This window comes from Bos taurus, chromosome 4 (genome assembly GCF_002263795.3).
Source record: "Bos taurus isolate L1 Dominette 01449 registration number 42190680 breed Hereford chromosome 4, ARS-UCD2.0, whole genome shotgun sequence".
In the NCBI taxonomy this organism is placed as follows: domain Eukaryota; kingdom Metazoa; phylum Chordata; class Mammalia; order Artiodactyla; family Bovidae; genus Bos; species Bos taurus.
Window position 1 is genome coordinate 104,039,619 of NC_037331.1, and position 25,651 is coordinate 104,065,269.

The 25,651-nt window shown below is 37.5% G+C and overlaps 1 protein-coding gene across 17 annotated transcripts in view; it reads right to left on the reverse strand.

The window, feature by feature from the left end:
* Positions 1–25,651, reverse strand: part of BRAF (B-Raf proto-oncogene, serine/threonine kinase) — a 178,290-nt gene that overhangs the window by 23,446 nt on the left and 129,193 nt on the right. For 8 of the 17 annotated variants that reach the window (XM_059885960.1, XM_059885957.1, XM_059885959.1 and 5 more), the window contains 5 exons: positions 16,723–16,769; positions 15,808–15,926; positions 11,945–12,076; positions 2,897–3,031; positions 1,016–1,078 (listed from right to left, as the gene is read on the reverse strand). In XM_059885960.1, coding sequence (XP_059741943.1) covers positions 1,016–1,078; positions 2,897–3,031; positions 11,945–12,076; positions 15,808–15,926; positions 16,723–16,769 — 496 coding nt within the window. The other 9 variants (XM_059885958.1, XM_005205911.5, XM_059885966.1 and 6 more) reach the window with 6 other exon arrangements.

Genomic DNA, 25,651 nt, shown 5'->3' on the forward strand with positions numbered 1-25,651 from the left:
CACATGAAACATACACATGAAGAGCTTGGCACAATGCCTGGCATATAGAAAGTACTCAATAAAACTTTAGCAGCCACATGATTACTACTCTGATTATATACTATACAGTAGTATTCTACACATTACATACTATTATTATTTTTTTTCTGAGCTACCAAAGTTTTTTTTTAAGTTAAACGAAATCTGTATAATGATTAGTATAAGAAGGCAAAGAAGTAAGCGTTGTTACAAAAATTTTAAAATTATAACACACAAATACAAATTCAAATAATACAGAAAAGTATAAATCGTACCTTCCAGGGGTAACCACTGTTAAAGAGTCTATACTTTCTTCTGGACCTTTCCTATGCATAAACATGCACATATGAAAACAGAGCCCAGCCCCACCCTCACCACCATTTAACACGGTGTCACACTACACATTTTTCGGCATTACTTTCTTTTCCCCTCATTGATATCCAAGCCATCTACACAGACACCTTGATCTTTATGTCTTTCATTTTTCCTATTACAGTTAAGAGTCTAGTATCTATCTGGATACTTGGAAGCAGATTCTGTAGCATATAGAGTAGATTTCTCGGAGTGGAAAAACCAGAGCAAAAGGTGTATGTACTTTAAGTTTATGGAGTCTACCAAGTCCTTTAAAAGGCCAAACCAATTTACACTCCTACCAACAAAATTTAAAAGAAAAGCTCTTCCCAACATTGTTCCCAATGCTGGATATATTATTAATCTGAGAGACAAAAAAAAAAAATGTATTTCACAGTTGTGACTTTGTATTTTACTGATTATCACTGAATTCTTAACATCTTGTGCCAAGTTCATTCACCATTTGTATTTTTTTTGTGAATCACCAGTGCATATTTTTTGTTCGTTTTCTACTGTCTACATTTACTTATGGATCTGTATAACATAATCACTCTTTATTATACATGCTACAATTTTTTTCCTCAGCATTTATCTTTCAATATTGTTTTTACTATATAGAGATGTAAAATGTTTAATGTAGTCATACCTGCTTATCTTTTTCCCTGATAACTTCTGAATTTTGTCTCTTGCTTAGGAGAGTCTTTCCTACCTTAAGGTTATAAAAATCATTTGTTATAATTCTGTTTTTTACATGTAAACCTGTAGCCATCTGAAATTTTTGTGTCTATGGTGGGAAGAGAGATCCTATAATGAAAATGTGAAAAAAGTTCTTAAAGTGGCAGCGTTTAATAATCTGGAATATTCATATATGGACTTCATTTTCTAATACCATGAAAAGAGTAAAATATTATTTATGTTTAGAAATATGACCATTTTGTCCCTTTTAATACCATCTGAAAAGTGAGCCTAAGGATATAATCTGCATTATTAATGTCCATCAACCCCATTAAACAGGAGGGCCCAGCACCTGGGGTGTGAAAACGAGAACACGGTGCGGAGTCCTGCTGACACTGGCCAACAACACTGGTCATTTACTTCGAAAGTCATAAGCCAGTGGTGTCCTGGGTTTAAAAAACCCCAACTCTTCCTCAAAGGAATAGCAATGTAGAATTCCAGTTTGTAAAACAAATCTACCCACCCAGCCCTTCAGCCTTCCCTCCCTGCTCTGGGACAAGAGAGACTAGTTAAAAGCATAAATTCTATCTTTAATTCTTTAGTTGGGAATAAAAGACTCACACATTCCTATAATACTGAATTCCAAGAAACTTAGCTAGGACTGGGTACTCAAAGGCATAAGATTCACAAAAGACCAAGTCAGTAATTCTGGTAGCTGAGTTATGGAAGTCAGCACTTCCCACGTGAAATCTAGACTGACTTGCTGAAACATTTATACAGCGTATGATGAATTTAACTGCTGCTGCTGCTAAGTCGCTTCAGTCGTGTCCGACTCTGTGCAACCCCATAGATGGCCGCCCATTCCTTTCTCCAATGAATTTAACTGAAACAGATTTATATTGAGTATGATGAATTTCCGAGGTATTATAAAACACTGAATTTTTATGACCGTACCTACTACAGCTAAACTTCTAAGCTTGTTCAGGTACTTAGTTCCAGTTCATGAGGCTTATGAAAAATTACTAAGGCTGTTAGCCTTTCAACTTGAAAACAATCTGTGGAAAGTTTCCAAGAGTTAAGAGAATGGCAGACAACACCAAGAGCTGCCTTCTCTTTTTGCTCCAGGTAAAAATGCCTCTTCAAATAACCTAATATTACAGGGATGCTTGCAACCTATTTATTTTATTGTCAAGAAGAATAAAAGTAGCAGTACACAAAGTGTAGTCTGTAGAAAACTATTTTGCACTAAGATATTATTTGCCTTTTTTAATGTCATTACTTTATAAGTGGAGTTTTCAGAGGCTATATAATGTAAGATATTACAACATAATGAATGCAAAGCAGAGAATCCAGCTGTCTTCTTTTTGCAGCAATTTGTGAGAAAGTATAAAACAAATGTCACTTTTCTCTAATTTTTTCTTGTTTCGAAAATACATTTTTTCATAAAACATTATATAACATGTACTGGTTTTACTATGTTTAAGTAAATTTATAAATACATATTTAAAACCTTAGTTTTAGTTTCTAAAATGGGAATTACTACCTACAAAAACAAAAGGTCTTTGGGGTCTTCAATAATTTTTAAGTATAGAAAATGGTTCTGAGATCAAAACGTTTGAGAACTGTTAGACAAAAGCAAAAGCTTCTGAATCTTTTGTATTGGGATCCTAAGTTACTAGGTTCAACCTTTATAAATCACCTTTAATAATAATGTGTTTACTTGTACGAGTCTGCACATAATCACAAGTAATCCAAATCTGTGGAATATAAACTGTGTGCTCTAAAAAAGTGCTTAAAATATGCATTAGAATTAACAGTCTGTCCTTTTAGGTAACATAAAGCTTTTCCTTACTTGGGGAAAGAGTGGTCTTTCATCTCTTTTCTTTTTTAGGCACTCTGCCATTAATCTCTTCATGGCTTTTGGACAGTTACTCCGTACCTTACTGAGATCTGGAGACAGATATCCTCGTCCCACCATAAAAATTATCTGGGGAGGAAAAAAAAAAAAGGCAAATCATATAATCTTGTAAATAAGTGAAAACACTGAAAATTCAACAAGCTGTGCATGTAAAATATGGATTTTTCTGTATGTACATTACACTTAAATAAAAAATTAAAAAGCACAATGCCACTAGTATTCAGAGTCTTATATATCATAGATTATGGGGAATCAATGCTTAATGTGCTACAAGCTGAAATCTTCATGATCCCGTGAGTACTACAAAGGTCTCCTAACTGCTTCCCACACTTTCAGTCTTTCCTTATCCAGCCCATTTTCCCACTGATTGGGTAACCATTCTGAAACACAGATTAGATCGTACCTCTTCCATTCAACCAAGAGTTAACCTTTGGTTAACCAAAGTTAATCTGTTAAGCAGCTGTTCTGGCATCTGAACTTTGAACTCTTTTGTTGAGGAAATTCTAATGGGGCATTGAGTTATATAAGCCTGAGAATCAGAGTCTCCTCCAGAGAGAAGGTGAAGTGGGAACTAATATCTTCTGTTTAACAAAGTAAAAAGGTTTATCTTCCCTGCACGCAGAGATTTGTAATTTTTCTGATTTCTTTCTTTTCTAATTTTCTGACTTGTGGTTCTTTTAAAAGTGGGCAAAGACAGATGTTAGCAGTCTTAAGTCTCAGGGAGAAGAGAGGGATTTTGATCTTAGAGGGAACAGGTTCAATAGGGGTAGACTGGATGCTCAGACCCTGATGCTGGAAAGACTGAAGCAAAAGGAGAAGAGGACAGCAGAGGAGATGGATAGACAGTACGACAAGACTGAGTGGACGTGAATTTGAGCAAACTCTGGGAGATGGTGAAGGACAGGGGAGCCTGGAGTGCTACAGTCCATGGGGACATGACTTAGCTCCTGAACAACAACAGAGCCTAAGGTGGAAAGAGGCAGTCAGAGATCCTTGGTTACAGGGCAGAATTGATGAATTTCAGGAGCAGTCAAGTTTGATATCCTACTTCATGTTATTTCTGGTTTGGTGCTGTACTAACCCTTACTTAACTACACGCTGATTTGCCCGAGCACCACCAAAGTGAAGTTAGTTTAATTTCGCTTACCTCCTTTCCCATCTCCTCTGTTGTAACTGCTCTTCTCCCACTTCATAACAGGCATATCTTTTACACATGTGCACTTTAAATATATTGCATATCACAATGTATTGCGTAAATGACACTGCATTGTGTGACATATTGCAATCACAATATACTGCATATATCACACTGCGCCAAGGTGTAAAACTGCTCAGGGTACCAAAGGGACGCTTTCAAATACTGCTAACTGGACTCTAATGAATGGGTAGCAAATCCCTTTGTAAGACAATTGGTTTCCAATTCTTTGCTTTCAGCAAAATCAACTGAATTGCCAGCTAATTATTAAAATAATTTTTTAATGACGTTATTAAATAATCTTTGGCATGCAACAGAAAAGTGTAGTGATTTACAGTGTTGTGTCAGATTCTAGTTTACAGCAAAGTGATTCAGTTATATACATTCTTTTTCAGATTCTTTTCCATTACAGGTTATCGTAAGATATTCTCTATGTTGCACAGTAAGTCCATTGTTTACTAGGATTTTATTTTTAACTTAAGCATTTTAAACTTCTTGAATGTTTCAGCCAGAGGAGATATTATGTAGTTTCACTGTTTCATCATTTATGTTTAAGAAACATTTTGTCAGTTCCAATGGCATCTTTCAGCTTTCAACCTGTTGAACAGTTCTCAGTTACATTTTAGTGAGTTCCTTCTTATTGTTCAAAGAGCAAATTTTTTCCTTGTGAGAGTTCACAAAATCTTCAGTTATGGCCATGTGCTTCTGATCCGTGGCTTTGTCTCTTTTCCTTGCACAGACTTAAAAAAAATAAATTGATTTTAATTGGAGGCTAATTACTTTACAATATTGTGGTGGTTTTTGCCATACATTGACACGAATCAGCCACGGGTGTACATGTGTACCACCGTCCTGAACCCCCTCTCATCTCCCTCCCCACCTCACCCCTTTGGGTTATCCCAGTGCACTGGCTTTGAGTGCCCTGCTCCATGAATTGTACTTGCACTGGTCATCTATTTTACACATGGTGATACACATTTCAACGCTCTTCTCTCAAATCATCCCACCCTTGCCTTCTCCCACAGAGTCCAAAAGTCTGTTCTTTATATTTGTGTCTCTTTTGCTGTCTTGCATATAAGGTCGTCATTACCATCTTTCTAAATTCTATATATATGTGTTAATATACTGTATTGATGTTTCTCTTTCTGACTTACTTCACTCTGTATACTAGGCTCCAGTTTCATTCACCTCATGAGAACTGACTCAAATGCATTCTTTTTAACCGCTGAGTAATATTCCATTGTGTATATGTATCACAAATTCATTATCCATTTGTCTGCCAAAGGACATCTAGACTGCTTCCATGTCCTTGCTACTGTAAACAGTGCTGTGATGAACACTGGGGTACACGTGTCTCTTTCAATTCTGGTTTCCTTGGTGTGCATGCCCAGCAGTGGGATTGCTAGGTCATATGGCAGTTCTAGTTCCAGTTTAAGGAATCTCCACACTGTTCTCCATAGTGGCTGTACTAGATTGCATTCCCACCAACAGTGTAAGAGGGTTCCCTTTTCTCCACACCCTCTCCAGCATTTATTGTTTGTAGGCTTTTTGATAGCGGCCATTCTGACTGGCGTGAGATGGTACCTCATCGTGGTTTTGATTTGCATTTCTCTGATAATGAGTGATGCTGAGCATTTTTCATGTGTTTGTTAGCCATGGCTCTGTCTTAACTGACATTAATTAACTTCTGTTTTTTAATAAAGCAAAGAAGAAATTCAATAGAAGCATTAAGTAGGTCAAGCGATATAATCTGTGTGAAAGTTGACAAGTCTTGTTATTTTGAGGACTTGTGAAATAGTTTAAGATGGTTTTATGTGATCAACTAGTAGAACAGATACATATTTTCTTATTAAATTCAACTTTTAGAGTATTTTAGTGAAATATTATTGGTTTTATAAAGATAGAATTTTCAATTTTAATGACTCTTCTCCAAATAAATAACTTGCTATTACTTTTAATTTAATAAAACTATAGTATTTCTATGCATATATTTATACATTTTGAAGGAGGAAATGGCAATCCACTCCAGTGTTCCTGCCTGGGAAATCCCATGGACAGAGAAGCCTGGCACACGATAGTCCATGGGACTGCAAGAATTGGACGCAACTTGGCGACTAAACCACGACCATAAGAAGAGTTCAAATAACCAGTGACGCAGTTATGGTAAAGAATTAATCTTGCCCAAAGGGAGGTCTGGGTCCCAGAAGACCTTGGTTCAGCCCCTGGATTGGGAAGATCCCCTGGAGGAGGAGTGAATGAACGACTAAGCACCAGCACCATCTGGAAGGTAATCTCTGAGCGCTGAAATGTTCTGCCTGATAAGAGTGCCTTTGTTTACCTGGGAGTCTAAGATCATGTCAGACAGTCTTATTCTATCATTGTGATTTACTGAGAGGGCTTTGGCAACCCACTCCAGTGTTCTTGCCTGGAGAATCCCAGGGACGGAGGAGCCTGGTGGGCTGCCGTCTATGGGGTCGCACAGGGTCGGACACAACTGAAGAGACTTAGCAGCAGCAGCAGCACAGAGGGCTTTAAGTTATATGATATCAGTTTGACCTCTGCAGGGGCTAAAAACTAAGGTGGCCAACTGTATCTATGTGACTGAGGCCTGAGAATGACTCTGGCCTCCAAGACTCGAGCGAGTTTCCCTGGCTGGCAATACTTTCTGCATGCTGTCACATGTGGCTGCCAGAACTTAGTACTGGCCACAACTGCACTGGAAGAGGACAACTGGAAACTCCATTTGTGACACTCTCCTGGATTCTGCCCTATGTGCCTCTTCCTGTGGCTCATTTTAACCTATATCCCTTTGTTTTAATAAACCATCATCTGAGTATTAACAACTTCCAGTGAGTTCTGTATGACTTAATGAATTACTGAACCCGAGGGTGGTCTGCTGAGCTCTGCATACAGTTGTAACAAAACTTCTGACTTTCCCATACTCTTTTAATATTTATTTGAACAATATTTCTCAGCACTTCTTTAAAAATAAAACTAGAAAAAGGACTGATGCTAAGTCCCTGCTTATTCTAGCAAAAGTCTTATTTTTCACAAATATATGGATGAAGAGAAAATAAAATCCCATGTTGTTCATTAAAATACACATTTCCAATAAAATTTTACCTGTTTCTATATATCAAAACCTGTATGTTATTTTCATCAGGTATATATTAATAATTGTTAATAGATAATTTGGAATTTAAAAAGTTAACAGAGCCTAACGTCACTGGCAACTTTTTAAAAAAATTCTAAATTAAAATCTGTATTTTTTGTTGCAGAGATATAATTTGAGTGATCAATAAGAGGTTTTAAAGCATAAAAATGTTACATTAGGAAAACAATTCATTGGAGAAAGAAAAATACAAATATTCAATAGTTTAAAGGCAAAAAAAGAGCCATGTAAAACTTGCAGAAATTTGTATATATATAATATTCATTCATACATGTTTTGTATGTATATACATACATACATATATATATATATACACACACACACACACACACACATATTTTGGCTGCATTGTGCAGATCTTAGTTCCCCAACCAGGGACAGAACCTGTGTCTCGTGCAGTGGGAGCACAGAGTTTTAACCACTGGATGGCCATGGAAGTTCCGAAACTTATAAAAATTAATGAAGAGGTTTTATATTTTTTGAACAAAGAATGATGGTAAGTATCGAAATAAAGTATGACTTAGATTTTAATTGGTACATTTAAAAGTTATATAATCACATTTTTTGGAAATGTCAATATAATACACTGAAAATTACATTCTTTGCAATGATTTAAACTTTCAAGGGAAGGTCTTTCCCGGATGTAATTTATGGATAGGAAATTAAACTGGCACTTATACTACAAAATCAACAGCTTGGTTTGAAATTCTGGGACTGGTTACTTTCATCCTCAGTCTACACATCTATACTTGCACTCCTGGTATCCCTGCCCTCCATTCACTCCTGTTTTGTTGGAGCACACATCTGCTCATCCTCAATATCACCTCCTGCACTGCCTCAACAGAACTGTGAACTCCCCTGAGAGCACAGCCTGTGTTTTACTCACACAGGCTCTTTGTATACTCTTTGTATCACTCTAAATCCCATACAGTAGGTATCACAAATTTTTTAATCCTCAACATCACCTCCTGCACTGCCTCAACAGAACTGTGAACTCCCCTGAGAGCAAAGCCTGTGTTTTACTCACACAGGCTCTTTGTATACTCTTTGTATCGCTCTAAATCCCATACAGTAGGTATCACAAATTTTTTAATTAAAATAAACTAGTTTGCATGTTGATAACTTATTGGCTTCCCTGGAGACTCAGTAGTAAAGAATCCACCTGCCAATTCAGGAGACTTAGGTTCGATCTCTGGGTCGCGAAGATCCCCTGGAGGAGATGGCAACCCACTCCAGTATCCTTGCCTGGGAAATGCCATGGACAGAGGAGACTGGCAGGCTATATAGTCCATGGGGTCACAAAAGAGTTGGACATGACTTAGCAACTAAACAACAACAACAAGAATATACCTGCTATCATTCCCTGGTAATTGTCATTTCCTGTCTCCTTTAGATCTTGCAGCTTAGAACCCAGCCACCATACTGTGAGAAAGTCCAAGCTTCCTGTGAAAAAGTCCTCATACAAAGACCTATGTTGACAAGAACTGAGGCCCCTGGCCCTTGGCCACGACTAAGCTTCCGGCTGACAGTTAACTGGTTAACTGGTCATACCTTCTCATGTATGCAAATGAGCTATTTTGGAAGTAGATACTTTACCAGCCAGTGAACTGACCACAGCCAATACCATGTGAAATAGAGATAAACCTTCCACATTGAGAGAAGCCCACACTGCAGATTTATCATTTAAGTCACTACATTTTAGGTGGTTGGTTATAGAGCAGTAATAACTGGAATTCATGTGAAATATAAACATCTGTTATTTTCTTCTAAGATGACACAGCACTTCTGCTCTGAGAGAAAAAAAAGTCACTATACCTAGCTTAACTGAGCACATTATTAATCCCAATTTAGTAGCGAAGCTGCACTACAAGAGGTAAGAATAGGTTGACTAGACAGCAAAACAGAATGATAAAGACAGGGGAAAGGACAAAGCAATTTCTCAGACTTTTGGCACTTCGGTAAGTGAAATAAAAAGGCATGCTACTCAGCAAAGTCATATAGGGATGGTCATTCCTCAAGGAGTTAAGGGGCTTGTTTAGGAAAGAATCCAATCTTTGTTAACTTTAAGGAATTCTTTAGTTCAATCTCTTATTTTTAATAATAGGGAAAAAAAAAAAGATACCTAGAGAGCTACAGTGGCTAGGTCATGCAGGTTGTGAGTCCAACATCTGCCATCACATCAGGCTGTTTGACCTGTCCTATCTTGAATTTACAGGCAAAACCTGCCACCTCAGACTTCTGAGGGGTGAGAATATGGGGGGATGGGCCTATATTACATAGTAAAGAAGCAGCTGTACCATCTCCCATGGAAAAAATAAAGATTATTCCTAGATTTTCAAACAGAAGTCCAATCTGAGAGCCATAGAAATTGAAGTATGAGCAAGACAGAAAGAAAAATCAAATCAAGGAGATGGATGCAACACTACCTGGGGTTACTTCACTGAGGATGACTAGAGTATCTGATTCAAAAGAGGGAGTTCCATGAAAAGCGCCTCTTAAAGAAAGCAGACTAGGAAGTAATGAAGTAGAATGGGGATGGTGGGAAGAGAACACAATTCTTTCATATCCTTTTTTCTTCATCAAACACTTGGTTTCAGACTGGCAAATTCCAGAAGGCTCTAACTATACTACCAGAAAGAATTAACTAGTAAAGGCCTTACCCTTCTGTTGGTCACTCACTTCTCTCATGGGAAGTAAGCCCTTGCACAGCATTTATTACACTCCCATGGAGGACAAAGCACCTAAAATGCCAAGAAGTGGATGAGTGCAGAACTCTGGGATGTTTTTTCCGTATTTTGGAGACACTATTACTTATTTCCATAATATAACTTTATTATTTTATTAAAACAAACTTATTCACTGACAAACGGATTTCATCCAGACCTTAGGTTCATAATTTTTTTTATTATTTTTTGTCTCTATGATAAATCAACTAAAACTAAACTAAAATTCCCTCATAATTCATCTAGAAGAACAGCATGGCTAGGAAAACTGAACATGGCACAGGGTATTACACTGGATGGCTGAGTTAATACGACTGTAAGAGGCAGGGTACATGAAGCTGGTAAATTAGAGACAATCTTGCTCCTCAGAATGCCATCATCGAATCAATCATCTCAGTGATCTAGGATCTGTCACAAGGACAGTAAGTGCAGTGTTTCAATTATGTTCTTTAGCTTCTATTTTAGCCCACTCTGAATCTAAGTTTCATGGAGGCTTAAAAGAATCAGGTCATCAGAAGCCAGGTCATAGATTTCTTTTTAAAACTTAGAGATATAATTCAACATTTTAAAGCTATGAAGTAGTTAGACCAAACAACAATAAAAAAAAAATAGTTTTAGACTGACTTAGGTGGAAATGTAGCCAATTTAAAAAATCCTCAAGATAGAGAATCAAGGCCATTGTTGAGTTAGGGTCATACTTATTAAAAGTACACACAAGCATATGACAATTTAGATTACTTCTCTGATATTACATGATAGTCAAAAATTCTTAATGAGAAAGCTACCCAGTATCTTTAGAAAGCTTCAGTATTACCAAAAAGATGGACAGTTGAACTGCTGACCAAAAAACTACTAAAGGAAGCATTATACATTAAAAACTATCATTTCATTAGGTTGGGAGGTTATGATCAAACACATACAACATTCATGCTTTTAAAAAGACTCTACACTGGTGACTCTCCGTGTGTGTTAGAAACACCCAGCAAACCCATTAAAATGCTGATGCCCGGACCCCACCCCAATGATTCAGCATCTGCTCCAGCATCTTCATTTTTAAAATAAACTATTCCGGTGATTCACATACAAATCACAGTATAATGTATAAATACTATTTTAATCCCAGTTTATATGGTCAACTATTGTTCTCTAATATATTAACAGTGTAACTGCTGCAATCTCTCTCCACACACACACACACCCACTCTCTTAAAATGCTGAGGTATATGAGGTAACTTCAGTAAAGAAAATTCATTTTTCTTGGCCAGTGTTAAAAGCCTAGGTGAATTTAACATGGCTGGGATCAAAATTACAAAGAGCTGAACGAGGCTATGCTGACACTTTGGAAGACAAGGAAGAGAGAGCAGGAGCTTAGGAAGAGAGAAGTAAAAAATCCCCTCCTATTTGAATTCTTCTCACAGAAAAATGAAAGCATGATATAACAGTCCTTTCATTTATCTAGCTTTAAAAATCTAAAAAGTAGGGAGGAATCTTAGTCATTTTAAAAGGACTTGGTATCAAGAAGTTCACAGCTGAGCACCTGCTCAGACCTGCACAGACAGTCTGTGACAGAGTAAAAGGCCTGAGCCCAGATGCTACAGCACTGTGCCAGGGTCACGAGGCAGGAGCCAGAGCCAGCACTGTGTCTCTAGTTTCTAGTCAGCAGAGCAGGAGGTTCACTCCACTACAACACTGAAGTATGGTATTTCAAGGAAAGGTCTTACACGCTGCCATTACTGTCAAAAGTACTGAACAAAAAATTCTAAACCTGGAACCAAGATCAAGAGTTCTATCCTTCATGCTTATCCGGGATCCAAGACTTACTTCTTTGCTACAATGAATTGGAGCCTCTTGACAAATAATAAAATGAACCCCAAGAAATGGTGAATATTTACCTGGTCCCTGTTGTTGATATTTGAATAAGGTAACTGTCCGGTCATCAATTCATACAGAACAATCCCAAATGCATATACATCTGACTGAAAGCTATATGGGTTTTTATCTTGCATTCTGATTACTTCTGGTGCCTGGTAGAACATAAAAAGAAAAATATTCTTGTTTATTATTCACATCAACCAAATAAAGACTGAAAACCAAATTATTATAATTCTCAGAACAATGTTTTTATCATTAAATAACCAGAACAATGTTTTTATCATTAAATAACCTATGTAAAATATGTAATCAATTCTCTTATTTATGGCCAAGGAAAGAAAACTGATTATCAAAGATAAACAAAAAATAAATGCTCTGTAAACTCTGAGAGAAACAGTACTGAGATTCCATATACATTATTAAGATTTAAAAAACTTTAACAGCTACCCTCTTTCTACACAAAATACCATTACTGCCATTTGAATTTTTCCCATTACTTTTCCTATTAAGAGTGAGTTCCCACTTTCCATTACTGACTCAGGAAAGAAACCCTAGACCTGTCATTATGAGATGTTTGGAAGTAGCATAACCACTATGGTAATCGCCTGAGAATTTAAGTTTTCCCATTGGTACAAATGAATCTCCTCATCTCAGCACACCTTAGACAATCATGGTAAAATTTCAAGACTGATACATTCAAATGCCTTTCCTGTCTCCAAAAGAAGTGTAATTATGCCATGGATGCTTTATTAACAAAACCGAGAGACAGTAGGTAGATTTAATAGAAAATGGTATTAAGATTCTTTTGGCTGCTTCTTCTTGGGCAAAGATACAGACCTAATCATATTTGCTATATTTTCACACATTCCAGTTACTATAGTCTACAACTAGATTCCTTATTAGCCATTTACATGTAATACAACAAATGGTTGATTAAATATTGGCTTTAAAGAGTTCCTTCACCTTGCATCTTCTGGACTGTTTCATCAGGAAGAAATTAGAGAAACTGCAGGGTAACAAGACTTTGTGAAAACATGAGTCTGATACCAAAATCAGGACAAGCTGCAAAAATGGCCCAAAGACCTGGAACAAGATTCCCAGTCAGTGGTCAGGGTAAGGCAGGGCAGACTGTCTTATAAGGAGTGACAGCACTTTCAGTCTTACCTGCAAAACAGAATCACCTAAGCAGCCTTTCACCTCTCAACATCCAGACTACATACTAGCTCAATAATACACCATCAGAGTCTAGAGATGGGAACAGCTTCAACTGCTAGTTTTTATAGCTCCGCAGATGACTTTAATGTCCACCAAGGTTGAGAACCACTGAGGAAAGATGTATGGGAGACCCAGATGCAAGTCAAGGATGGGGTGGCGTCGGGGTGTGGTGAAGGTTACATCTCCTTGGTTTTGTCATGTATTTTCTTGATAACTGTTCTTGGTAGTACAGTGCAAAATAACCCCACACAATTGTGATGTAATGAACAAGCCAGATTATTAAGAGGCTGGTTATGATACAGACATAATTTTCAAAGCCAGGATGCAATTTTGTGAGGAACAGTTGAAGAACTGCCTTCTTGAAATTTAGTTTTACTTCACTGCTGTTGGTAGATGGTTTGATGAAAAGTCATATGTGATCTATTTATAAGAAATGCATGATTTATCCTCAATTAATTTAGTAACATAAAGATTTTCACAAAAGGTTTTCTTATTTAAGATATAAATAAAGATTGAGAATACCACTGTAAATAATTCAGGGACTTACCTAACCTTTGGTTCTGACCAAGTTCTTCTCTCCTAGTCTATGGATGTTCCTATTTATGAAGGCAGGATCAACTCAAAAGGATTTTACTCAACAATTAAGTGTACTACTGACTAATCTCTCGTCTTAAAACTCAGCTTGGTGGAATAAAGGATGAACCCATCTCCCCAGGTATTAACAAAAAAGAAATTAAAAGAAAATATAAAACAATGTATAATAGTCTATAAACTGTATAATCTAAGATTTTTGGAAAAGGACAAACCTGGAGACTTGACTGAGCCTAACTTTCCCACACCAGTTAAAATAAACACACCTTTAAAACATGTATCAACTGTTTCTTTATAATTGTAGATTTTGCAATTTCACCTTCTCGCAGGACACACGGTTATCTTTGTTATAAGGTGTATGACTTAAAGGTGTCTGAGATCCAGATTACAATGATTAATTAGTTTGTTTATAATTATTTATTAAAACAAACATATATTAAAGAAAAATATAGCTAGCTCTAATTACTAAATCCCAGAAAAGGCATTCAAAATCCATTGGTTCAACCCAGTGTTAAAGATGGAAAGACTTGGAGGAGGTCAAGAAACAGGCAGGTTAAGAGTCAAAAGTACGAGAGTGCAGACCTCTGGACTCCAAGTCCAAGGCCAACCCCCTTCCACCTTGCCACTCACTCTAATGCCAGTTATTATAAGAAATCATAGCCAAATTTAACCCCAGGCTTATCTTGACTAATTCAGAATCCTCTTCTTAGAACTGCTACAGATAAGTTCAGGGAATTCAGGCAAATGTAGCTTTGAAAGTCCTTGCAGTTTTGCTTTTTCCAGCAGGTATCCTAAAGTTTTACTGCAGATTCAGTTATTCAAAACTTAAAACTGCACTAACAGTTTTGGAACATCCTGTATTCAACTTGGAGCACAGGTTCTCAAGGATTTTTTGGTCTCAGGATTTTTTCAGTCTTAAAAATTATGGAGGACCCCAAGAAGCATCTGTTTATGTGGATTATACCTATGGATACTGAGCATATTAAAACTTAACTGAGGAACTGTTAAAATATTTATTAAATTATAAAACAACCATTAGCCGTTAAGACAGATTACCCTTTAAAAAAAAATGAAAACTAGATTTTCAAAAACAAAGTTTAGTGAGAAGAACACTACTGCCATTTTTTTTCCTTGCCATGCCACAAGGCATGCAGGATCTTGGTTCCCCGACCAGGGACTGAACCTGTGACCCCTGGAGTAGAAGCATGGAGCCTTAACCACTGGACTGCCAGGGAAGTCCCTGTAGTTCTTTTTGACTGGTTTAACAGCAGCCAGCTACGGTCACATACTCAGTTATGCATTCAATCTGTTGTGATGTGTTGAACAGTATGAAGAAAAAGCTAGTCTCACACAGGACGACCTTGGGAAACCTTGAAGGGTCTTAAGGACCCTCCTGAGAAGAGCTGGCTTAAGAAAAGCCCTATGACCACCCTTTTCACAGCATGCTGAAAGGAACTGAACAAAAGTTTTAGTTCCCTCTTCTTATAATTTCTCTCTCTTCTTTTCCACAAAGCAGAAATAGGAATAAAGAAAGAACAAGGAGCTATGCAGGGCACACAAGGCTGACAGTGTTTAAAATCTACCTTTCATTTTTCTTTTTCTTTTCCCAGCTGCCCATAATTATACCATTCTTTCTAGTCTAAAGAAAGTAACTTTCCAATTTAGGCTTAAATAAGATTGTGAAACAGTCTCTTGTTCTTAAAAGGAGTAGTTCTTTTATTGAAACCTTAATAATGGCTGCAAATCACACCTACTTTTAAATTGCATACTTCTTTTTTGAAACAACATACACAGAACATTCTAAACACAAAATATTTTAGAGAGACAATTCTGAATAAAACTTAAGCAGTGCTTATAAAAGATACATTCTTTTGTTTAAGATATACTGAAGCTGGTTCCATAATATTCTTCCTAAAGATAAAATTAAAATCTATTTATAACAAAATAAGATCAACATTGGTTTTTGTGTATACTGAGAACTATGAGAACACTATAGTTGAAATCTTCAATGACTTTCTAATAACAGCATCTCAGGGGCCAAAAATTTAATTAATGGAGAAATAGCCTCAATTCTTACCATCCACAAAATGGATCCAGACAACTGTTCAAACTGATGGGACCCACTCCATCGAGATTTCACTGTGGCTAGACCAAAATCACCTATTTTTACTGTGAGGTCTTCATGAAGAAAAATATCTGAGGTGTAGTTAAGTAAAGGAAAACAACAGGTCTCATTTTCCTATCAAAGCAAGCATTATGAGGATTTTAGGTATGAGATATAATTTCCACAATTCTTTATTATGATATTCTTTACAAGGAAGTATAGTACTTCACATTTCCTTTTAAAGTTAATAAGTATGCTTTAAAAATAGTGTTATTTGAACTGTGTGACCTGCTTTTAGGATTTTTGGTGCCTCAAACATGGTAAGATGAGGTAAGCTGTTTTCCTAAGTTTGTGGGAGACCTTGGGACTTCCCCATTGGATTTTACTAAAAGAGGCCCAAATATCCTTCTGGCACTGCTAGGAAGGCTATAAAGCTCTTCACTGGCATTTAGGCACCTGGCAGATCGGATCTGAATCGGGCTTACGGAGCAAGAAGAAACGTTATGTTTGCCTCATCTCATTGTTATATAATGTAGAGCCGTCAATTACATCTCAACGACCACTGAACAAGGTCAGGGCACTGAAAGAAGCTAGTAGATAGCTACAAAACTATGCATGTTATAGTGCTTACAGGACATAAGCAATCACAGCCCTACTATCATAAGGACTTAATAGGCTTTTCTTTTTTGCAATGCTTAGCTGTTCAAAAACCAGAAGCAGGTTGGAGTATCATGCACTATTACCCTCCTGTGCAAACCCAGTTATTGATTCCCTTTACAATGTGTTGTTGAACTCAGCATGAAAGCTGGTTTTACATAATGTGAAGATAAAATGCAGGAGAAAAGGTCAGATGTTTTCAAACTTCGCAGACAAGTTCAGGAAGGATACTATTACTCTTGAGGTCTCTGTGGATGATTGACTTGGCGTGTAAGTAACTGAAAAACAAAAGATCATTTTAACCTGAGGAGGGCTAATGACTCTGGCCTCAGTATCTATAGAACACATTTAGGGGTGTAAACAAAGATTTATTTAGAATCATGATACAACTGCAAACTGCACACTGTGATAATCCCTTTATAGAAGAAACAGTAAAATAGACTGCAAGTGAACTGAGGATTTTAGGAACATGTTACTATTATGGTACAACCAAAATCTTTTTTTCTACTGAATGACTTTGCTTTATCTTTTACTGTTTACCAATACAAACCTTCTACTCCAGTCACGCCTATTTATCCAGGTCCTTTAAGTATACCTTGGTATTTAATCCCATCTCTGTGATCAATGCTCCCCTCCCACACCAAATTAGCTTTCATTCTATTCTCCACTGAATCAGACTTATTCCTTAACACTGAATATACGTTCTGACTCCTAAGTGACGTTTTCCCAAGACTCAACCATAAATGAAGTGATCTGTCCCCTGTTCAGTTATTACTGTAACAGTTTGATTCATGTTTTTTTTTTTTTCCACCTATGTTCACTTTCTATTCAGAATAAAAACGCCATTTGATAAAATAAAACCACTTTTAAATGCTGAATTGTATGTTCGTAAAATACCTTCTTAAAACTAGTGAGGAACTTTCTACTGTAACGGACACAGTGAATCTATTTCAAAGTCGATGATAAATTTAAATCATCTGTTACCCCTAAAAGCTGCCTCAGTGGAGTTTATTGAGGGAAAGAGCTGTGTCTGGTTTATTTCTGTTTATCCCCAGCGCCCAGTAGCGTGCCTGGCATGTGGTAAGCATTCAATACATATACGTTGGATCAACGACAATGAGATAAATATAATGTCCTAGTGAAGGTTATTTTTCTTCATTTAACTGTAAGAAAAACAGATATATAAGAATTCTGAAATCTAACGATGACTATTAGGAAATAAATTTTGCCTTAAAGTAAGACTTTAAAATTCAAATAATATAATCAAAATTATATAATGAACACTGTTTAAAATAAAACATTTGCAAATAATTAACTTAATTATTTATGCTTTCTCATCTTCAATTTCCTCATCCAGAGATCAAGACCTCGAAATTTTTTCTCAGACAAAATTTTTATTTAAAATTACTGCTTATACAAAGCCAATTCCTTCTCCTCCAATTACTCTTACATTATTCTGTTTATTTCCTTCACAGCATTTATCACAATCTGAAATTATCTTGTTGTCATGATTTTTTAGGCTGAGAATTTGATATGCTACATCACACTCACTCTTGCATCAAAAGAAAACATGGTTATCAGTTATAGGCCCTCATATGCTTGAAAAGTTCTGCAGTGACATAGAAAGGTTCAAAAAAGGAGAAAAATGAGTCAATCAAAAGCTGTTCCAAGATGGGGAGACCTTATCCTCATTAGAAAGAAAAGCGGATAGGTCATGATACTGGTGGTGTTTGGGACTTCAGTTAGCTTATTAGTATTTAGTATACAGAAAAGGTGTGGTCTCTGGAAAGAGGTCCTGTCTCCTTTGAAATTAAAGACAACAACAACAAATGGGTGGTATATATGAAAATAGAGAGGCATGATGAAGTTACAAGATGGGAAGATACAGGTATTCTTGATGGATAGTATCAATCTTTTCAACAAATTTGATACAATGAAATACACCAAGAATAATGTAGATAGAAATGTAACTAGAGGGTTGAAGAGAGAAATTTTCTGACCAGGAAAGTACTAGATAACTAAGAAGACATAAATATAATGGCTGAGCTACTGATATATAATCGTAAACAGCATAGATCTATTACAGGCCAAGGTTGCATCAGCTGCAACTTGAGCTAATACTACTTTATCCTTGTGGAATCCTTTATCGTTTAGAAATTGCTCTACTAACTTGTATCTCATTTAATAAATCCTCTTTCTGCAACACTTCTGTAACAAAAGCAGCAAAAGAGGAGAAATCCTGGTCTATATAATGGAAGGCTGGAAAGAGGAGAGACTCAAACTCCTCAGCTGGAAAAAAGGGATGAGTATCAAACCTCAATCCCTACTTAATATTCCAGATAAAGGCTGACCCTAAACCATTATTTCCTTAAGTATCAACCAGTTACAATGTAAGATGCCACACCCCACATAACTGGTTGAGGGTAAGGAAGGGAACAAGAATAAACTGACTTTGCTATAGATGATACAAAAGTCTATCCATTATGTAGGACAGTTACACTGGAACTCCTAACCTTTCAAAGATGCTGTAAGTTTATAAAAGTAGTGCTTAGTCACTCAGTCATGTCGGACTCTTTGTGACCCCATGGACTGTAGCCTGCCAGGCTCCTCTGTCCATGGAATTCTCCAGGCAAGAATACTGGAGTGGGTTGCCATGCCCTTCTCCAGGGGTCTTCCCAGTCCAGGGATCAAACTCAGGTCTCCCCCGTTACAGGCAGATTCTTTACTGTCTGAGCCACCAAGGAAGTCCATAAAAGTACCAGGAAAGAAAAAACATGTTATAAACTAAATGAATATCATGCTCTTGATAGGTTTCTGTTAGGAGTCTCCTTCCGTGAAGAAAAGTATCCACCTACAGAATCAATTTAACCTTAAGAAGCTGGCGCATCAGCTAGTAAAATTTGTTCTCTATGCTGTTTCTTTCAAGGTCTTATATGCAAGATTCGATTTTTCAGCATTCTTTTAAGACCATACTATGATGCGCTGACATCAAACTAAAAAGCTTCTACACAACATAGGAAACTACCACCAAGATGAAAAAGCAACCTATCAAAGGGGAGAAAGTATCTGCAAATCATGCATCTATAGGGGATATCAAAAATAAAAAGAACTCACATCTCAGTAACCAAAAACTCAATCAAGTTTTAAAAATAGACATTTCCCAAAGAAGATATACAGATGGGCCAACAGGCACATACATGAAAAGGTGTTCAACACCACTAATTACCAGGGAAATGCAAACCAAAACCACAACAAAATATCATCTCTTATCTGTTAGAATGGCCATTATCGAAAAAATAAGAAATGCAAGTGTTGGTGAGTAGATAAAGGGAATCCTTATGTACTGTTGGTGGGACTGTAAATTGGTACAGCTGCTATGGAAAACAGAATGGAGGTTCCACAAAAAATTAGACACAGAATTACCAAATGATCTAACAATCCCACTTTGGGGTATATATATATCAAAAAAATTTAACTCAGGATCTCAAGACACTTGCACCCTCATGTTCACTGCAGCATTATTCACAGCAACCAAGACATGGAAACAACTTAAGTGTCCATCAATGGATAAAGAAAATGTTCACACACACACACACACACACACACACACACACACACACACACAGCAATAGTATTCAGCCATAAAAAATGAGGATATCCAGCCATTTATGACAACATGGATGGATCTTGACCTCATTATGCTAAGTGAAACAGGTTGCATGATGTCACTGACTTTTGGAATCTCAAAAAACAGAAAAAGCAAAACAAAACCCAAATTCCTTTCATCTTCCTTATGGTGGGAAAAAATGTTTATTAAATCAGCCACTGTTATTATGGCAGCAACAGTTACTCTACTGACTCCTATCAAAATTATATTCAACTACAGCCCTAGAGATTTGTTGTTCTTGCATGGCTCCTACAAAACCATTTCCCTTATCCAAAATTTGTGTACTTCTCTTTTTTGGACTTGAATAAGATTTCTTATTTTGCACACATGGCCTCTGTGTGCTTAGCTGCTCAGTCGTGTCTGACTCTCTGTGATCCTATGGACTGTTATCTGCCAAGCTCCTCTGTCCATGGGGATTCTCCATGTAAGAATACTGGAATGGGTTGCTATGCCCTTCTCCAGGGGATCTAGCCAACCCAGTGACTAAACCCAGGTCTCTGGCATCGCAGGCAGATTCTTTACTGTCTGAGTCACCAGGGAAGTCCTGAGATGTGGCCTGTAATTGCAGCTTATTAAAGTTCTAGTTTTCACTAAAAAATCAGTTTGCTGCTGCTGCTAAGTCGCTTCAGTCATGTCCGACTCTGTGCGATCCCATAGATGGCAGCCCACCAGGCTCCCCCGTCCCTGGGATTCTCCAGGCAAGAACACTGGAGTGGGTTGCCATTTCCTTCTCCAACGCATGAAAGTGAAAAGTGAAAGTGAAGTCGATCAATCGTGTCCGATTCTCAGCGACCCCATGGACTGCAGCCTACCAGGCTCCTCTGTCCATGGGATTTTCCAGGCAAGAGTACTGGAGTGGGGTGCCAAAAAATCAGTTTATCAGCATGCTAATGATGCCTTCATCTAAGTAATGTGTAAATATATGCTAGTCATATTCAAGAGAAGAGTGAGGACAAAACTCTCCTAGCATAAGAGCTTCAGGTATGATAATTATATGATTATGAACCTAGTTAAATTCTTCATGTGTGTTACACATCTCTATTTTATCCTCAAGAATATCATGAGAGATTTCAGTCAAATACTTTGCTGAGATTCAAATACTTGTGCCTACACCATCTGCCCAAATTATCAGTCTAATCTATTTATAAAAGCCTCAAGTGTCTCTCACTCATTTGCTGCTGTTTTCATATACTTTCAGCTATTTCTAAAATCAAGCAACTGACCTACACACACATTAGCATTTCTGTCCTCTTTCATCTAATGCTGCACAATTTGAAATAAGTTCATCAGTCTTTCTTTCTTCTTCACACAGCAAGATGAATCTCTCCTCTGACACCAACAGAGAATTGTCAGCAGTTGATTGGACTGGAATGTGTGATGGTGGTGACAAGGTGTTATTTTATCCAAATAGAATTTCAAATCCCAGTCTCCATTCTACTTTGATGTTTTCCTTATCCCTCATAATCAATGTGGAAGGTGAGCAAGACTTCAGGGAATGCCATCCTGCCAGTCTTATGTAGTTAGTAATCATTTACCATGATTACTAGGATGGAAGTCCCTAAAGTAAGTGGAGATCACACATTTTTCTGTTGCACTCTACAGTGGCCTAAATTCAATTTTTACTTAGATTTTTCAGTTTCTCTCACTTGAAAAATCTAATTTACGGAGAGGTGTAACCAGTATACAACACAAAATGTACCCATTTACTATGTACAGTTTAAAGAGTTTTTAGCAGACACATAAAGTATACTTGTCTAAAGACCAACCATAATGAAGGTGAAGAATATCCATCACCCCTAAAGTTTCTTCATACATTTCTACAATTAACAGTACCTCCCTAGGCTCAGGCAACCATTGATAATGATTTCCATTACTAGCAATTAGCTTTACCTTTCCTAGAATTTCACATAAACAAAATCATTTGGCTTCTTTTGCTCAGCATGATTCGGAGACTCACACCCTGGCTGCATACAGTATTACAGTGGATAGACATACTATAACTTAACCAGTTAGTTGTCAGACATTTGGGTTGTTGTGTTTTTTTGGCAATTATGAATAAGATACTATCTATATACATTCATGCAAACATTCATATATGAGTTTTTGTTGCCGACTTGTTTTCATCTCTTTTGGGAAGTCAGTGAGATTAGAATTGCTCATATGGTTAATTTTAATTTGAAAAGAACTTGCCAAAGTGGTTGTACCATTTAAGATCCTTACCAGCAACCTGTTAGAGCTCTGGTTACTCTGCATCCTTGCAAATATTGGTATTGTTGGCTCTGATTAGAAGCATTCTAGCGGATGTGTAGTGCTACCCTGTCTATCTTTAATGTCTAACACGTTGAGGATCTTTGCATGTGCTTATTTGCCATTCTTTCATCTTCTTTAATAAAGTACTCCAATCTTTTGCCCATTTTTTCATTGGGTAGTTTTTCTTATAACTAAATTGTAAGAGTTCTTCATATGCTTTGGATATAATTCTTTTATCAGATAATGTGTCCTGCAAACATTATCTTCAAGTCTATGGCTTGTCTTTTCATTTTCTTAAGTGCCTTTTGAAAAGCAGAAGTTTTAAATTCTGATGAAGTCTAATTTATTAATTTTTTCTTTTATGGTTCTTAATTTTTGTGTCATAAGAAATCTTTACCTACATTTTTGCGTCATAAGAAATCTTTAGGCTACAGTGATTTTCTCCTTTGTTTCTTCTAGAGGTTTTAGATTTTAGATGTTCAGCTTTTAGTCTTAGGCCTTTGATCCATTTTGAATGAATATTCACATTTTGTGCCAGAAAAGGGCTAGTTATTTATCCTATTTGGATATACAGTTGTTCCGGTAACATTTTGTTTGTTTTAAAATATTTATATATTTGGCTGTGCCGGGTCTTAGTTACATGGGATCTTTGCTTTTCCTTGTGCATGAGTTGTGGCATGCGTCTTCTTTGGTAGTGGCAGGCAGGATGTAATTCGCTGACCAGGGATGGAACACAGGCCCCCCTGCATGGGGAGCGAGGAGGCTTAGTCATCAGAGAAGTCCCAGGATGAAGATTTTGTGAAAATGGGCTCTAGGGGGCCAGTTCTGGGAAAAGTGGATTGCGGAGAGGGAGCTTCTGAAGGAGGGCGATGCAGGGGTCGTGGACTCTGAGGAGAGGAAGATTCTGGGGAGAATAGGCGGGGGTGGGGGGGAACAGGGGGCCCTGAGTGGAGGGAGATTCAGGCAAAGAGGGGGTGTGTAAGGTGAGAGCTCTGACGAGGGGGATTTGGGAGTGGGCCTCTGTGAGAATTTGGGGAGGAGGAGACTGAAAGGAAGGAAGTTTTGGTGAAAGCTAGATTCTAGGGAAGAGGGCTTTAAGAGGAAAAGGACTCTGGGAGAGGATAAGGAGGTGGGTTCCAAAAGGTAGGGGGATTCTGAATCCTGCCAGAATTCTCAGAGAGGAATTCTAGAAGAGAAGACGACTGCTGATGGTGAAGCTGTAAGACAAACCTCCTCCAAGAGGGCTGAGAATCAATCTCCAGTAACATTTTTTGAAAGGACTATCCTTTCTTAATGAATTGCCCTGGCATCTTGGTGTTTAAAAAAAAAAAAATTTACTGATCACAGACATAATAGATATATGTCTAGACTTTCTTTCCTGTTTTGAGTCACACATCTGTCATTAATTACACTGTCTTGATTACGTGTGGCGGCTTATAGAAAGTTTTGAATCTCACATTAAATGTCCTTCAACTTTGTTCTTTTTCAAAACTGTCTGAGTGACTAAAACTGACTATTCTTGCCACTGTATTTCCATATATGTTTTAGGATCAACTTGTGAATTTATACCAAAATCCTGCTGAGACTTCAATTTGGAAAAAATAGACATCTTAATAATACTGAGTTTTCTAGTCCATGAATATGATATCTGCATGTCCTGTTTCCCGGCTGGGACTTACATTAGAGAGGGTATAATCTCTCTTTGGAAAATACTCTCATCATAATTTAAGTACACCACTGGCCTGAAGAGACCAAGTGAGAGTGTACTGTAAATACGGAATATGATGATATTGACGGAATAGCAAAAACTATGCTATTCTTAGAATAGCATTCATAAGCTTAAATACACAAATTCAGAAGTATGGTATTTGTTTATTTATAAGAGCAAGACAGTTGAATGTGGGAAATGATAGGTACTTCAACCATTGTTGCTGGAACAATTGGATATCCATATAAGGAAAAAAAAATCTTCAATCCTTACTTCATACTAATTTGAAGTAGGTGGAAGAACTAAAACTAAAAGCAAAAATTGTAAAACTTCTATTAAAAAACCAAATAATTACTATCACCCTCCTGTACATATAAAGCATTTTCAAGTTCTCAGGATATTTTTACATCATTTGATTTTATAACCTTTGCGTTTCTTTGTGAGGCAAGCAAAAGGGCAATAAGGCCACTTACGCTGATGGGAAAACTAGAGCCCAGAGGATCTAAGTGCCGTGACCAGAAAGGCGTAGAGGAAAGGACATGGGTTGTGAATGTGCAGATCTGGCTCTGAGATCCAACTGTATCACTCATTAGCCGTATGACCTTGGGTACATGACATAATTCCTGAAGCTCTGGATTTCTAACGTGTAAAATGGAGATAACGTTTACCTTCTTAGGTTCTTTCTTTCATTTATTTAACACATATTTATTGAAAGCCCACTCTGTGCTAAGCAACAACTGTTCTAAGTCTTGGAAATTAAGCAGAAAATCCCTACCCTAAAGGGGCTTGCATTGTAGTACAGAAGATATAAAAAAGATGCAAAAAAGTAGGTGGGAGAGAGAAAATGCTGAGTTTCAGGGGGTTGTAATTTCAGGCCAGGGAAGGTCTCTTTTCAAAGGACAGCTTGAGTAAAGATTCAAAGGAGGACAGAGAGTCATACAGATATGGGATAAGAACACAGCAGGCAGAGGGACGAGCAAGGGCAAAACCCCACGGCAGCTGTGTGCTTCCTGCGTTCTACGAATAGCAAAGCAACCTGGCTTGGATGAGAAAACAAGAGGCAGAAGAGCAGTAAATGAGCTGAGAGAGGGAGTAGAATAGGCAGTGCGGGAGGGAGGTGGTGGTGGTGACCTTCTAAGAACTATTGTGTAAGTACTCTGGCTTCCTTTCTGTATGAAATGTGAAGACACTGGAGGAGCAGAAGAGCAACATAATCTGACTGAAGTCTTCAAAGGACTACTAAATTGAGAATACAATGAAGGTGGGTAAGGGTGGAAGTAAGGCACTCACCCAGGCAAGAGGTAACTGTGGTCTGAATCAGGGTAACAGCAGAATAGGTGATGAGAAGCTGTGAGATTCTTGCTGCGGTTCAGTCGCTAAGTCGTGTCTGACTCTTTACGACCTCATGGATGGACTGCAGCACACCAGGCTTCTTTGCCCTTTACCATCTCCTGGAGTTTGCTCAGATTCATGTCCATTGAGTCAGTGATGCTATCTAACCACCTCATCCTGTCAACCCCTCTCCTCCTGCCTTC